Raw genomic sequence first — 14,977 nt, forward strand, 5'->3', positions numbered from 1 at the left:
GACTATATGTACAGTGCCTTTCAAATAGTTGTACTCAATTTAAATATCTACTGCATCTCCGCGCCGCTACTTGGGACAAGTTTTCAGTGTAGTCCTTCGATCCCTAAAGTGATCGAAGGTGTAGTCCCAAAATTAGCATCTTCATACTTCATTCGTTCTATAAAACAAAACTTAAGTACCTTTTTTTACCTCAAACTTACCTGTAAACATAAAATATAGAACATCAAATCCCTCAATACCGAATAATGATTTTGTAATCCGTGTCTAGTACCGTAATAACCTTGTCGTACAACAGAACAAGAGTTTAACATAGTTATTCGGCCCATTATTCCCAAGGTCTCGGCTTCAACCGCCGAACTTGCAATTCGAGGCACAACCATTTATCAACCAAGTTTCACCTGGTACGGATATCGCCACAACATACCTGCATTGATTTCTTGCATTCAGTCTTCAACATGACTCCTAGTTAGTTGTAGTATTAACAAAATTGACTTCAAACAGTAGTTATAGTTAATGAAGTTAATTTTAACAAAATTGACATCTAATAGTAGTTTCTTAATATGGGACCGCCTTTAAAATGTCTTGTTTTTAACAAAAAAAAACAATAATTAGAGTCCTTTTCTAAACGACGAAGATAATCGCAAGAAAATATAAAAACGCATGTGTATATTATACCGTCGAATTGAGCCTCCTTTCTTGAAGTCAGTTGAAAATGACATCCAAAGTGAGTAGCAAAAAATGGATAAGCGAAGAAACTCCAGATGAAGAGGAATTGTTTAATCACTGCTCTGAAATGGAGATAGTCTGTTTTGCCATAACTAAAGTTATACTAGCCGCAGATAGCAAATGGAATGGCAATATGAGTAAGAAGTACGAGCACTCGTTGACAAATCGTAAATATATTATGGATCTAGTTAATATACAGGTAATATTATATTGCTATTTGTTTTCGAAACTAAGAAATTTTAAACCCCCTTAAATTTTCCAATTATAGTGAGCGAACTGATGATGAATTATAGCTAAGAACACTCAATTATTATGTCAGCTTTAAGCTTTCTAACAAGAAAAATAGGTCAAAATCGGTCCACCTGTTTTAATGCTGCTATGGCCTGGACACACACAGACAGACAGACAACCAGACACGTCAAGCTTACATGGCTCTTTTTCATCAGGAGTTAAAAAGTACCTTTCGTTACAGCTTTAGCAAAATACTTTTCCTGACCCAAATACCTGTATCGACCTTATTTGCAAAACTTTCTTTTGTTTAGTTCCTTTCATTCTCTTTCAAACGAGCTTTTAGCATTGTTGATATTGTTTGAAACTTTGCCTTTACAGGTATTGGACCAAATAATAGAGTATTTATCGAAGGTTGTTAAATCTTTTTATAAGTTGCACCCGAGATTGGCGAGACTGAAGAAAGATGAGGGTTTAATATTGAGTAAGCACGACAGAGTTTACGATAAGCTGTGTAGTAGGAGATTTGTAATGCTGCAAGCTATTAACAGTCTCATAACTACTATCCTGTCGGCGTGCCTGCATAGAGAAGATTCGAGGAAAATGATGGAATCTTGTTTAAGGTAAACGGAAATCGTACAATCAAGTCAGTAACAAAGCCTTGCCTTTTTGCAGGGACCTTACCTACCTGACTCTAATTAAACTACCCTAAGGCTCTACACAGACGGACCGCATTTCAGTCGTGTCAACTGCATTCAAACTGCACTTGAACTGCAATTTGCAGTTGGATTGCAGTTGAAATGCGGTCCATCTGTGTACCCCTAACTGTGTGTGACCCTAACTTTACCTCTATGTAGTTAGTATTGTGGGTTCGGAAGAGAGTACCTAACTCAGCCTTTCTCAAAGTGGGCGATAGCGCCCCTTTGTGGGATCTGAAGGTCTGAAAGGTGTGGGACCCAGAAAAAAATGGGGATGTTGTGTAGAGGCTTGGGGGGTCATTTATTTCATCAGGATGCATTTTAAATTGAAACAACGGGGGCGCTAAAATATAATTTGTTCTTAAAGTGGGCGGTAAAAGAAATAAGTTTTGGAACCTCTGATCTAACTAGTACTAGTCTAGCATGAAAAGTTAGCTACAAACAGTATTCATGTTGTCGAACAATAACTATTTCGTCGCTTTCATAATTTTCATACCTTTTTCATATTATAACAACATTTTTTTTCGTCTATATTCCAGTTTGGTGGGCATCTACAACGACCTACTCGGCTGTAGTCATAAAAAGTTCGTGGCGAAATTCAACACATGTAGCAACACTTACCCGAGCACTATAAGCGAAACCAGACCTATTACTATGACTAAAATTGTACAAGTAAGATTTAACTATAACCGTCCTTTATCTATAGTACGGACGCTGAGCTCGAAATTATGTCTACTTTGTTATTGCCTTAGCGTTTGTGACGCGTACGTAGGTACACAAAGAAAACAAAACTTTTGTGTATGAAAGAGAGAGCATGTAGCTATAACCATTATGCCAAATACTCACATACGGTTTTGCTCGATCGAGCAATAACGTCGAGCAAAACCCGCGGCTCAGGATTTTGTCCACACATTCAGCATTGCTCGATAGCTTTATTCTAAATCGATATATTTAATTCCATCGAGCCGGCTCGATGCGAGCCTTCGAGTTGTGAGTTTTGCGGTCCACACGGTAATTATTACTCGATTTAGAGTAAAACTATGATTTAGAATAAAACCGCATGTGAGTACTTAGCATTAGGAAAAATTGCATAAAATTACAACAGCTTATAAATAAGCCATTGAGCTGGGCCTGGGACACTATGTTATGAAAGCTCGTATTTGCAAGCTTTTTTTGCAAAATTTCCGATCGTAAATAGGCTTAAAAGTATTATACTTTATGTAGGTGCTGTCAAAAAGTCGCACGGAGACGAACTGTCGTCGTCTGATCGCGTGCCTGGTGACGATGTACCGACCGGACGACGACACAGACACCGCCAGCGCTGACAGCCTCGAGATATACCAGTATGTATTATTATGTCTTAGAATTAAGTAAAGTCTGGTTGCTAGGGTATGTTATTCGAATATTCGAATACTCGTTTTATGCGAATATTCGACGATTTTGTTATTCGAATATTCGCCAAATTATTTTTCGAATAATTCGAATAGTAAATATATTTTTATTTTTGTTTATAATGCTATCAAACATAAAATTAACATGGAATAAGAACATAATTAAGTTTATTTCAGAAAAATAATATTATTTATGAATATTCTACATCTTTAATGATAATATTATAATATATAAATCTGTTTTTAGTCTAACTAATGAGTTTTTTTTTTATCAAATAAGGGGGCAAACGAGCAAACGGGTCACCTGATGGTAAGCAACTACCGTCGCCCATGGACACTCGCAACATCAGAAGAGCTGCAGATGCGTTGCCGGCCTTTTAAGAGGGTATACGCTCTTTTCTTGAAGGTTTGCAGGTCGTATCGGTCCGGAAATACTGCTGGTGACAGTTCATTCCAGAGTTTTACAGTGCGCGGCAGAAAGTTACGCGAAAAACGCACTGTGGAAGGCTGCCACTCATCAAGGTGATGAGGATGGTATGTTTTTCGCGTGGGACGATAGCGAAAAGTTGCAGGTGGTATGATTCCGAACAACTCCTCAGAGCACTCCCCGTGATACAACCGATAGAGGATGCAGAGTGAAGCAACATCTCGGCGTAATTCCAGGGGGTCCAAGCTGTTTGAAACACTATGGCAGTCAACAATTCGAGCAGCCCTTCGTTGGATACGATCCAGAGGGAGCAGTTGGTATTTTGGCGCCCCTGCCCAGAGATGAGAACAATATTCCATATGAGGCCGAACCTGCGCCTTGTAGAGTTGTAGGCGTTGGTCCGGACTGAAGTACTGTCTCGCTCTGTTAAGAACGCCAAGCTTCTTCGAGGCTAATTTGGCCTTACCCTCAAGATGATATCGGAACTGGACTTCGCTCGATATGTTGACGCCAAGTATCTCAATGCTAGGGGAGATGGTTAAAGATGTGCCCTCGAAACGAGGATAAACGACCATTGGTGACTTTTTAGTGGTGAACGCGCAGACTTGTGTCTTGGCGGGGTTGAATTGGACTAAGTTACGTCTACCCCATTCAGAGACCTTCTCCAATTAATTCTCCACCTTAGACACAAGTTCGTTTCGACTCTCAGTGACATTTTGCCGAGAAATATTAGGGGAGCCGGTATATAAAGCATCACCTGTACTATCATCCGCATAGCAATGAATGCCTTTGGTTTGTAATATATATATATATATATATATATATATATATATATATATATATATATATATATATATATATATATATATATATATATATATATATATTTGGAATCTCGGAATCGGCTCCAACGATTTTCATGAAATTTAGTATATAGGGGGTTTCGGGGGCGATAAATCGATCTAGCTAGGAATAATTTCTAGAAAATGTCATTTTCATCGGATACGGAAAATCGGTCCTGCGCCTGATCTCTCGCCGGTCGTGTCGGTCTTTCGTCCCACTGGGTTATGACAGTACTCTTGTGTACTGCGCACACTGCGCACACACTTGGGCACTATAAAACTACTCCCGCGTAACAGGCCTGGTTTCAATGAAGCTGGCTACCGTCACCGAAACCGGTGTGGGGAGTATTATTATAATGGCTATTTTCAGAACCTTAACGAAGCACATAACTCCACCCACTTCATCTATACCCCGACGCACCGAGGACCAAGATATAGTCAAAAATAGAAAATGCAAAATGAAACAGGCACAGAGCCTCATAGACATAAAGAACTGCCAGAAGATTCTAGAAGAAAGCCGACAGAACTCCGACTCGGAGGTGCCTTATACGTCGCTGCTGAGCGCTGGAGGCATTCTGGATAACATATTGAATAGTGAAGGTAAAATAACATAGTTCAAGCATCATTATGTCAGTAGCATAGCTAGCATCCACCTCGCAAGGTATTGATTTAGGGCCCCAAGTAAAAATATTTTTGCGGACTCCCTTGAAAGTACAAAGTGTGCAAAGAAACCCCTTCGTGGCTCAAACATAAAATAATAAAAAAAATCTTCCGTATAAAAGTAGTAATATTATCATACATAATTAAAAAATCTTAATTGTACTTGTGATTTTCAGAAAACGTCAACGAAATTCTCCAAAGTGAAGAAATATTCATCGAGATCCTATTAGACACTGTAGCAAATATGACACCAGCCTTATTGGGTCCTAAAGGGGTCAAAAAACTAAAGTCAGGTAATAATTAATATTACAATATCCAGTGTTAACCATTATTTTGTAGTAAAAATATTACGATTCTTCGTCGTCATTATTTGACTGAAGAATATACATATAGATTGTTGGTTAGCATCGAGCACATACTCATTAAACTGATAATATTTCGATTTTTTATTAAAACTAATCATAATTCGCCGCGTCGGTAACTGTGCTTTGATTGGTCAATACTGTTGCGGCCGCACAGTCATTGGTGCAGTACTGTTTTAGCATGAGTGTGATTGGTTATTTTATATTTACTATTCCGAACAAAATGCAATAATTAATAATAATTATTCTATCGACTAAGGAGGCTTCTATAAATTAAAACATAATATATAAAATTCTCGTATCACAATGTTAGGCCGCGTACTCCTCCGAAACGGCTTTACTGATTTTAGCCAAATTTTATATGCATATTCAGTGGGTCTGAGAATCGGCTACTGGGTACTTATTATATTGATAAGTGCATTTGTTGAATAAATAATAGTAAATTATTACAACTCGAGACTCACGGCGACCATTGTTTGTGCGACGGGATAGCGATGGACATTGTCATGGTAACATACTTATTTCGTCACTTCAATAAAATGGCAAAGCAACGTTTGCCGGGACAGCTAGTATCATATATTTTTTTTGATTTACGATGTGTCATAATTCGCTCATATCGCTGAAATATAGTGATGGCATCTACTACTATATCAAAGTAAATCAACACAATATTGGAACTTACAGGCCAAGTACACGCTAGTAGGAAGTCAGCTCAGAAAGTGACGGAGTATTACCAGAACTTACTGTGGGGAGATGTTGGCAGCTGCCTAGAACACATCGTCCTTTGGTGGTCTTCCTATCCCCTTGCTATGAGGTAAAATATAATCCATACTGATATTATTATAAACTAGATTTTGCCCGCAACATTACATTACATTAAAATTTTCTAATGTAAGCCATACACGGCACGGTCTGCCGGAGAGGTCCACCTACGCAGGTAGGCCGGAATGTGTATGGGAATAGATTTTGCACCAGTCGCCTGCGCAGGTCCAAAAAACTGCACAGGTCTATTCTATTCCAACACACATTCCGGTCTACCTGCACAGGTGGACCTCTCCGGTAGACCGTAGCGTGTATGGCAGGCGATATATTTATCTTCCCGGGTCCCAATGTTACTACTTTCTATAGACTTGTGATTGAATGGCGTTGTTCAGTCAAAGGGCTAGCTGTTTGATTGAACGGCTATTTAAACCAGTCGGCTGCGACACATACACCAAAAAAAATTTTGAAAATCTGTTAACAAACGGCGGAGTAATCGTTGAACATAAGAAAACGAACATAACACCTCCCCCATTTTGAAAGTCGGTTAAAATTGTAGCTTATGTGTTATTCTGATGTATAAGCTATATTATTGTAAAGTTTCATTAAAATCCGTTCAGTAGTTTTTGTGTGAAAGAGTAACAAACATCCATACATCCACACATCCATACATCCAAACAAACTTTCGCCTTTATAATATTAGTAGGATTAAGAGATTTTTTTCTTACTAAATTTTCAGATCACCTCAGGCGTGCCAAAACCTTAGACAGTGGTTATTTACTACATTCAACGACAAAAGTTAGTATACAATATTTTAAATACGCTTACATAGAAGTTGTATATTAACCCCTTACAATTTATTACACGCTGGATATTAACATAAGGTCTGCTATCCTTTCTGTCAGAGTTTTCCACTGACCTCCAATCATAAAGTTAATATACCTAGCGGAATAGAGCAACAATCTCCAGCTGTCAAACGTAACCAAAATTGAAAACCAATTTTCTGTGTGAAAAATATGTGTACGTATACACTTAACAAGCATGATTGAACATGAATTCTATGAGATTAAATTGTCAACGTGCGGCACGTGCCGACTGGACGTCAAGAAAGAGTGCTGCTGTCATGTATCACACGTCTCTATTTACCACGCAATGTTACTGATAGTGACATCTCACTTGCTCAGGCCTTTGTTTCTCTATTCCGCTAGGTATATTAACTTTATGCCTCCAATATACAAGTACGCTGAACTTATGATACCCTTTGAAATGACAGCTATTTTTGTGCCTATTTGAAGCGAAATCAGCGCCCCCAATTTGGGGGAAGAGAACTAAATGTGACGTAAAAATGACGTTTGAAGGTCGCCATATTGGCGCTGATGACAACTGTTGTTATTGGTTGTGGTTACGTCAAATTTAGTTCTCTTCCCCCGCATTGGGGGCGCTGATTCCGCTTCAAATACGCACAAAAAGCAGATGGGTATAATAAGTCCAGCGTACTTGTATAATAGAGAACAGTGGATTTATCCAATGTGTCGGAGATTAACCTTTAACGTGTTTCAGACACTCCCGACCTAGTGCTGTCGTCGCTCAGGATACTGGCTGACGCATTAGGGTGCCACGTCACTTCTACATCGTGGGACAAACTTTTTGGGTAAGTATATTGATCTGACATTCTACGCCTTATAATTAAAAATATATTTTACACATCCAATTTACAAGGTTTTGGTTTACATGCTTGTAAACTTGCTGGTCTTTGTCTGTCACATTGGAAAAGTCACGTGACACACAAATGGACAGGACCTTGAATAGTTATCTATAAGCGAATTTTGTTTGAGCTAAAAACAGTAAAACAAATTATGTATCATAAATCTGAGATATACACCTCTATTTTAGGCAGGTATTTTAGTTATCTTATCAACATTGAAATAATTCGTTATATTCGTTTTATTGTAATTATTTTTCAGGGCAACACTGACAACAAACTTGAACGTGTGTTCTCTGAAACAGTACCCTGATCTCTCAATAAACGTTACACACGTAAGTTACCTATATAATTTTTATGCCGTGGAATACAATACCTGAAAAGACTTTTCAAGCCCTCTGGTAGCTATTGAACAAATATTTTTCCAAAAAAAGACCTAATAATCAGCATAACATCTCTTTAAGTTATTGTAATGTATGTTATTATAATGCTGAGTTACTTTTTCGATCTGTTTATCGCTTTCATGAATATTTAAAGATTATTTAAAACTTCTTGAACCCCACCGACACCATAACGACCACCCGTAAAAATACCTCTGTGTACCACCGGCTCGATATTGCGCCATCTGATTGCACTCGACCTCACGCAGTTTTTTATCTTATTTTGATGAGTATAAGATTTAATTTCGATTGAAAGATGCGTTATTATTAAAATTATGAAGTTGGCTACATAAAGTATGAACCAAATTCTAATTAAAATGGCGTCATAGAACTCGGGCATTGACGGGCTATATAGAATATTGACACCCCGGTATTGTAGAGGTTAAATAAGGTGTCCTATTACCTTCTCAGGTGACACAATCGGGTGCTAACTTTGCAGTAATGCTCCAAGACTTAGTGACTCTCAACAACCACTGCGAAGTGACATGGGACTACATACTCGGGGCGCCGCTTGAGGACCTACCTATAGTGGAGCAGATTCCTATATTACATAGACTAGGTAAGTTCTAAGTACTATAAAGATGCGTCCACATTTGTATCATTTGCGCGATCAGATCTCCGCCGTCGCGATCATCGCGCCGTATCAAGTATGCGTATAGGGAATTTAATAAAACCACGAGTTAGAAAATCTATGGTGCGTCGGAGCGTTCAATAAGTTGAGTGTCACTTCGCGTGCGACTTGCGTGCGGCTTTGGTTGCGACTGTCGGTCCCGGCCCGCAGGGAGTCGGACTAAGGGCCTGAACCTTTTCCTGTGGGAACGCTCTTTCAGCACCTAATCTTTATTTATCGAAAGCATACAAATCACAAAATGTTAGCAGTATTTTAAAACCAATACAAAGAGCTTATTATTAAACTTAAGTATAGACCATACATTCAGCAGTCAGCACTGTTTTTTACACAGAACTAATTCTAATAAATTATCATAACTTATGGCCTATGGTGTAGTGCGTCGCCTACAATGCGTATTATAGTGTGGACGCCTATTAGATCATTCTGCCGATCATGTGTGTATTTGATACGACACGTATCAGATATGCGGTTAATAGCGATCGGGGCGTATCATGATACGCGTATCATTTTAACACGCTTCGATGATACGCGTATCATTTTGATACGCTTCGATGATACGCGATGGAGATCTGATCGCGCAAATGATACAAATGTGGACGCACCGTTACAAGTTAATTTATAGGTGGTGGATCTACGTAATTCTGTTGGTTTATGTGTCAGTGTCACGACTAACATTGACTTGAGGTAACTGGACGCGTAGGTAGGTCCGCCATCTACTTGTCAATTAATTTGTCTGGTTACATGTAGAATTACATTAGTGTTAAATGTTACAAGTAAGTAAAAAAATTTTGCCCCCAATCATTACCCCAATTATAAGCTTCCTACCCATTGAATAGTTTAATAATGTTATGTGTGTTTGATGAATAATTTAATTAATTATTGACAACCCCATCAAAGCAAAACGTTGGTTGCGTAAATATGCTTTACTTACCTATTCCTTTATTTTTTATAGTTAATGTTCTACAAAAGTTTGCTCTTGCATTGCTTTATTTCGCAATTATTCTTACGCAATGTTTAATAATAATAATAAATAATTAATCGATGTTCTACAATATTATTCAGTCTTTCTGAATATTCTAGATAATATCTACAATATTTAATTCAGTTCCATTCTACAGTATTGTTCATTTCTACAACATTACTTAATTCCACAACATTATTCAATTCTAAAAGTTTCTCCAATTCCACATTCCAGACCACTCTATCCACACATACCGTCTATGGACCCTGGCGGAGTCACGTCGGCTGGTCAGCAACTGGTGTATGGACGACTTCTTCCGAGTGACACAAAATGATATGACTGTGTGTGCGGAGCAAATAGCGAACTTGCGCTTCGCGGATCATACTGCTACTATTGAGGCTGGTATGTTTTAGTACTGACTACTAGCTAGCAATAAAGAGTAGACGTTAAACTCATTTTTCTATGCGTTATCGTGATCGAATGGTGGTTTCACCTCGTATTTTCACACACAATGTTTGTACTCTTTAAATTTTATTTGATTACGACGGTTGACAGCCGAATTACATTAAGGCTGTTTTGGCGCATGATCAAATCGGCAGTAACTTCGCTATATAGCAAAATGTGCAAAGGCAGTAGTTTCACACTTTACTGCCAATGTCATCCAGGTCATCCAGGATCCGTATGTAGTACATAAAAAGATTCAGATATTAAGAGAATTATTAGTATTTTTTTTTTTTATATTATGAAAAATGTGGTTTTACCAAAATGTTTTGGACGAATGCATTAATAAAAAATCAAATATTATGTCTTTCTATTTTCAGGTAAAATTGGTGAACATGAAAACGTTTGTGCGAAAATGAGAGAGAAGCTTGTGTCTGAAGTTAAAACTAACATTGAGAAATTAAAAGTAAGTGTTCAATGTTCATCTCTTCAAAATTACCGTTTGTCTGGCAGGCGGTAGCACAATGAATGTTTATATATAAGGTCCAGGCCTTAAAAGTTATTTTATTTTCAGGACACAAGTGATATGATCAAAACATTTTTGTTCATTTCCATTTATCACTTGGGCTATGACTAAATAATAAAATACTACCCTACATAACATGCGCGTATCATGTTCTTTGCTTTAAATCTTCATATATTTCCAGGGAGCAACAGACGAGATCACCGCGGTGGTATCATCAGTGTGCGCGACCACCAGTCTGGCTCACCTGACCATGGTTTTCCCTAGTAACGCTGACTGGAGGAAAGTCACTCGGCCCCCTAGTGTGGTACATTCCGCGTATGTTAGAGACTTTCTGGGTAAGTAATAGTACATTACGCACTCAGGGCAGGAAAATAAGAAAGGCTCTGAGGCTTTCTTATTTACTGCCCATGGTGCGTATACTATTTTTCTCCTCGACGGAGGCGAAAAACGGCAACATCGGTAAGCGTAGCGGGACGAAAGTTGACGTTTTCCGCCCGGATGTCAGTTTTTTTTTTCTGTCTAATGGATACGCTTTACCGTTTTTGTCTTTGTGTATGATTCGAATGAACCGAACACCCATTACAGAATAGTTTATCCTAGGATTCCATACTCATACTAAATACTTTCGTACATTCATTGCTATTTGTCTTGTTTTCTCTAGTCTTGAATATATTTTACAGGCATATTTTCGTCAATTTTCGAAATTGTAGGTATCCAAAAAATACGAGGAAACGATATGGCGATAATACAGCAGTTTAAATTAAAATTATGGAAAATTCTTTTACAGAGAAGATGTTGTATCCTGTTATCAAAGCGACAGAAGATATCACAACTCTGAACATGATATTGAGGATTACATGCGAGTCCTGGCTACACCACATATACGTCGCTAAAGTCAAGTTTACGTAAGTATTCTAATGTTATAAATCAATCAATGTGTAATGTGCCGAGCTAGCGAACGGTCGTGCTCCACATTACACACGCCGCAAATATTATTTAATTAATATTTTCGCGAATCAAGGTCGCGCGTGACCATGGCGCTCGTAGCCAACGAGTTGCTGGCGTTTATCCAGCACGCTATCGACACCATGGACGAGGTCAGCATTTTTTTTTTAAATGAAATAAGGGGGCAAACGAGCAAACGGGTCACCTGATGGAAAGCAACTTCCGTCGCCCATGAACACTCGCAGCATCAGAAGAGCTGCAAGTGCGTTGCCGGCCTTTTAAGAGGAAATAGGGTAATAGGGCGACCGGTAAACTCACTCAGAGTTTACCGGTCGCCCTATTACAAGCAAGCGCTGTTTCACGCCGGTTTTCTGTGAGTGGTATTTATCCGGTCGAGCCGGCCCATTCGTGCCGAAGCATGGCTCTCCCACGTATGAAAAGCACCAGTGAGGAGATTTGCAAGGGCAGCTGCTGTATGAGACGCTCGGCCAGAGCTTGAACATGCCGTCGCGACGAAGAGACGGAACCGAAAGGAGCGTGCAGGACATCATCTCCCTGCTAAAGCAGACTGATCCAGATGAGGTACCGGCTTTTGTGGCTAAAGAGCTGCACAAGCTGCCGCCCGTCACGTTGGACACCTCGACGTCGTCAGCCTACTGAAGGACATCAGGTTCCTGAAGGAGGAGCTCACCGGAGTTCGGGGTAGATTGCAGGCGTCAGAAGCTATCATTAGTGATCTACGTAATGAATTATCACAACTAAAAAGTAATAATTCATTATGTAGGTCACCAGCTGACGCCGCATTCGTCACTCATCGCCGAGGCGCACAAGCGATCACGTTTAGCCCGTCAGCATTATCGGACGGGTCAACGAACGCCGCCGCTGCCGCCCCCGCCCGCGCTCCCCTCCTGGTTGCGCCGACGCCGAGTCCATAGGCGACTCAGCAAAACTACGCGACTGTTGCTGGTCGCCCCGCGCCTCCCCGCGGGCGCATAAAAATGGGGAAAATGAGAGCCGTAAGGCTTCGGAGAGTCGCAAGACTACGGAGAGCCGCAAGGCTACGAAGAGCCGCAAGGCTAAGTCTTCTCGACCTGGCAAGGACGAGAGCAGGAGGTGCGATGAGGAGGGCTTCATACTGGTGGAGAGAAGGAAGAAGAAGCCCGCAACCATCGCGGCACCGCCCCATATGTACCTGAGCTGCGTCTGCGGAGCGAGGTCCCCGCGACGCCCCTGTACATATCCCGCCTGCACTGGTCCATGGAGGTCGAAGACGTCGTGGACTACATCAGTAAGAAGACATCCCTCCACTTGAGGGTCGAGCGTCTGCAGTCTCGCCACAAGGTCAACTTCAGTTCCTTTGTGGTGAGAGTACCGACGCATCTTCTCCCGACCTTTGAAGCGGAGGAATTCTGGCCGACTGATGTGGTTTACCGAAGGTTCCGGGGGAGACTCCGGAATGAAGCGCGCGTCACGTCGCCGTTAATTCGTGATAATGTGTAGTTGTTAAGTTTATATAATTTTTATGTATGTTAGTCATTAATGTATATATTGTATGGGCCTACGTAGCCTGATTTAAATAAATAAAATAAAAAATAAGTAGTCTTAACTCTTAAGTATATTATACTTGACCAGCTTGACAAGTTATTAAGTCGTTAGTTTTTTTTTATATTAACTGAGCAAAAGTTTGCATTAGAATTCAAATAATACGCAGAAAACGTATATTTTCCTGGCTTAAACCAATTGTTAAATATGTACTGTCCTTGATCGGGCTTAGAAGTATAAAATTAGTATCTTCATACTAATTTTATACAGCCCAAGTTAGATCGGCTTAAGCGTAGAGACTGAAGATTTTTACACTTATAATCTTAGCATGAATTAGATAAATATTGAAACATTTTGCAGAAAGGATGCGGCAGTCCAACTCCTGGCGGATTTCAACGAAGTGCGGGTCTGGATCAACGAGTGCAAATCCCTCACACCCGCTGCCAAAAAACAGATGCTACAGAATGAAGTACTCAGGTAAACTTAAGTTTATTATTTAAAATTTAGGCGCTATTTTGAGTCGTTATGCCCATCAGTCATCACTTATCTATTTTCCTTATAAACTGAGGGTTAATTTGAACATGTTGTACAAAAAAGGATTTTTCAAAAGCATGATGTTTAAATGGGGGAATACCATCTATTCAACACGGGCGAACACTAATTAGAATTAATAAATCGATTCTCTCTGATTCTTCGTAAAAGTTGGCAAGATATAACAAACGACTGGACCTCAGATAACAATATATTTTGTAGGCGCTGCGAGGGCGTCGGAAGATTGTTACTGCACGCGCCGGGAGATCTCATATCCATGCAAGAATCCACTATGCAGTCCGCCAAAATAAGAAAAGACGGTACAAACAACTATACACAATTACACATACCTTACTCAAATTGTTTGCGCAATGGATATGCTACAATATTTACAATGTTTTGTCCTTTTCTATTAGAATTTAGATTGATGGATAAGGGCAACACGTTGTATAACGACGTATCCGTTGTGTTAATATTTAGTGTCTAAACACACTGGGCCGAAGTTACGCGGCGGAAATTCCGCACGATTACGCCCGCAATGTCAAACGCATACAATATACGGACGGAACGCGACGGAATAGTGTGTCATCGGTAATTTAAAATTACATTGCGGGCGTAATCATGCGGAATCTCCGCCGCGTAACTTCGGTGGAGTGTGTTTAGACATATTAGTATATGGTTGGTAACTAATTTAGATCACTAATGTGTGAACCTCCAAAAATATGATGATGTCCCCGATATAGTATTTTCGATAACTATCGAAAAAACTGCCCCCAATTATTCCGCGCAAAAATTCGTTTTAATCGCACTGCCATCTGCATTTTGCTGAGATAAAAAACTACCTTCACTACCAGATCTGAAATATCTATCGAATTTCATCTAAATCGGTGCAGCCCTTTAAGCGTGAAGAAGGTATCAGACAGACTTTCGCGTCTATAATATTAGTTATGATTCTATAATGTTAATAATTATTAATTACACTTTCAGATAGCGATACGCCCGAGCAACTAATGCCAGCGGAGATGTACGTCCCAAATCAGAAACAATGGCTGACTCTACGCGCCGGAAAATTAAAGGGTGCAGTCGCTTTCACACTTTGTTGCTTAGTTTTATAAAACTTAATAAACATAATTATTTCGTTATTTATGTTTTAAATCCCTCTTGT

General features: G+C 39.6%; 1 protein-coding gene across 1 annotated transcript; it reads left to right on the forward strand.

The window, feature by feature from the left end:
* Positions 1 to 649: 649 nt before the first annotated feature.
* On the forward strand, positions 650 to 14,929 carry LOC121734935. Its single transcript, XM_042125579.1, has 18 exons — positions 650 to 925; positions 1,336 to 1,577; positions 2,192 to 2,324; positions 2,877 to 2,995; positions 4,683 to 4,912; positions 5,149 to 5,265; positions 6,019 to 6,148; positions 6,833 to 6,891; positions 7,654 to 7,744; positions 8,058 to 8,130; positions 8,647 to 8,794; positions 10,062 to 10,229; positions 10,649 to 10,734; positions 10,976 to 11,129; positions 11,582 to 11,699; positions 13,642 to 13,758; positions 14,035 to 14,132; positions 14,800 to 14,929. Exons 1-18 carry the CDS (start codon positions 713 to 715, stop codon positions 14,925 to 14,927), a joined length of 2,424 nt encoding a protein of 807 aa, XP_041981513.1. The 5' UTR covers positions 650 to 712; the 3' UTR covers positions 14,928 to 14,929.
* The last annotated feature ends 48 nt before the right edge of the window (positions 14,930 to 14,977 follow it).

Source organism: Aricia agestis, chromosome 16 (genome assembly GCF_905147365.1).
Source record: "Aricia agestis chromosome 16, ilAriAges1.1, whole genome shotgun sequence".
In the NCBI taxonomy this organism is placed as follows: Eukaryota; Metazoa; Arthropoda; class Insecta; order Lepidoptera; family Lycaenidae; genus Aricia; species Aricia agestis.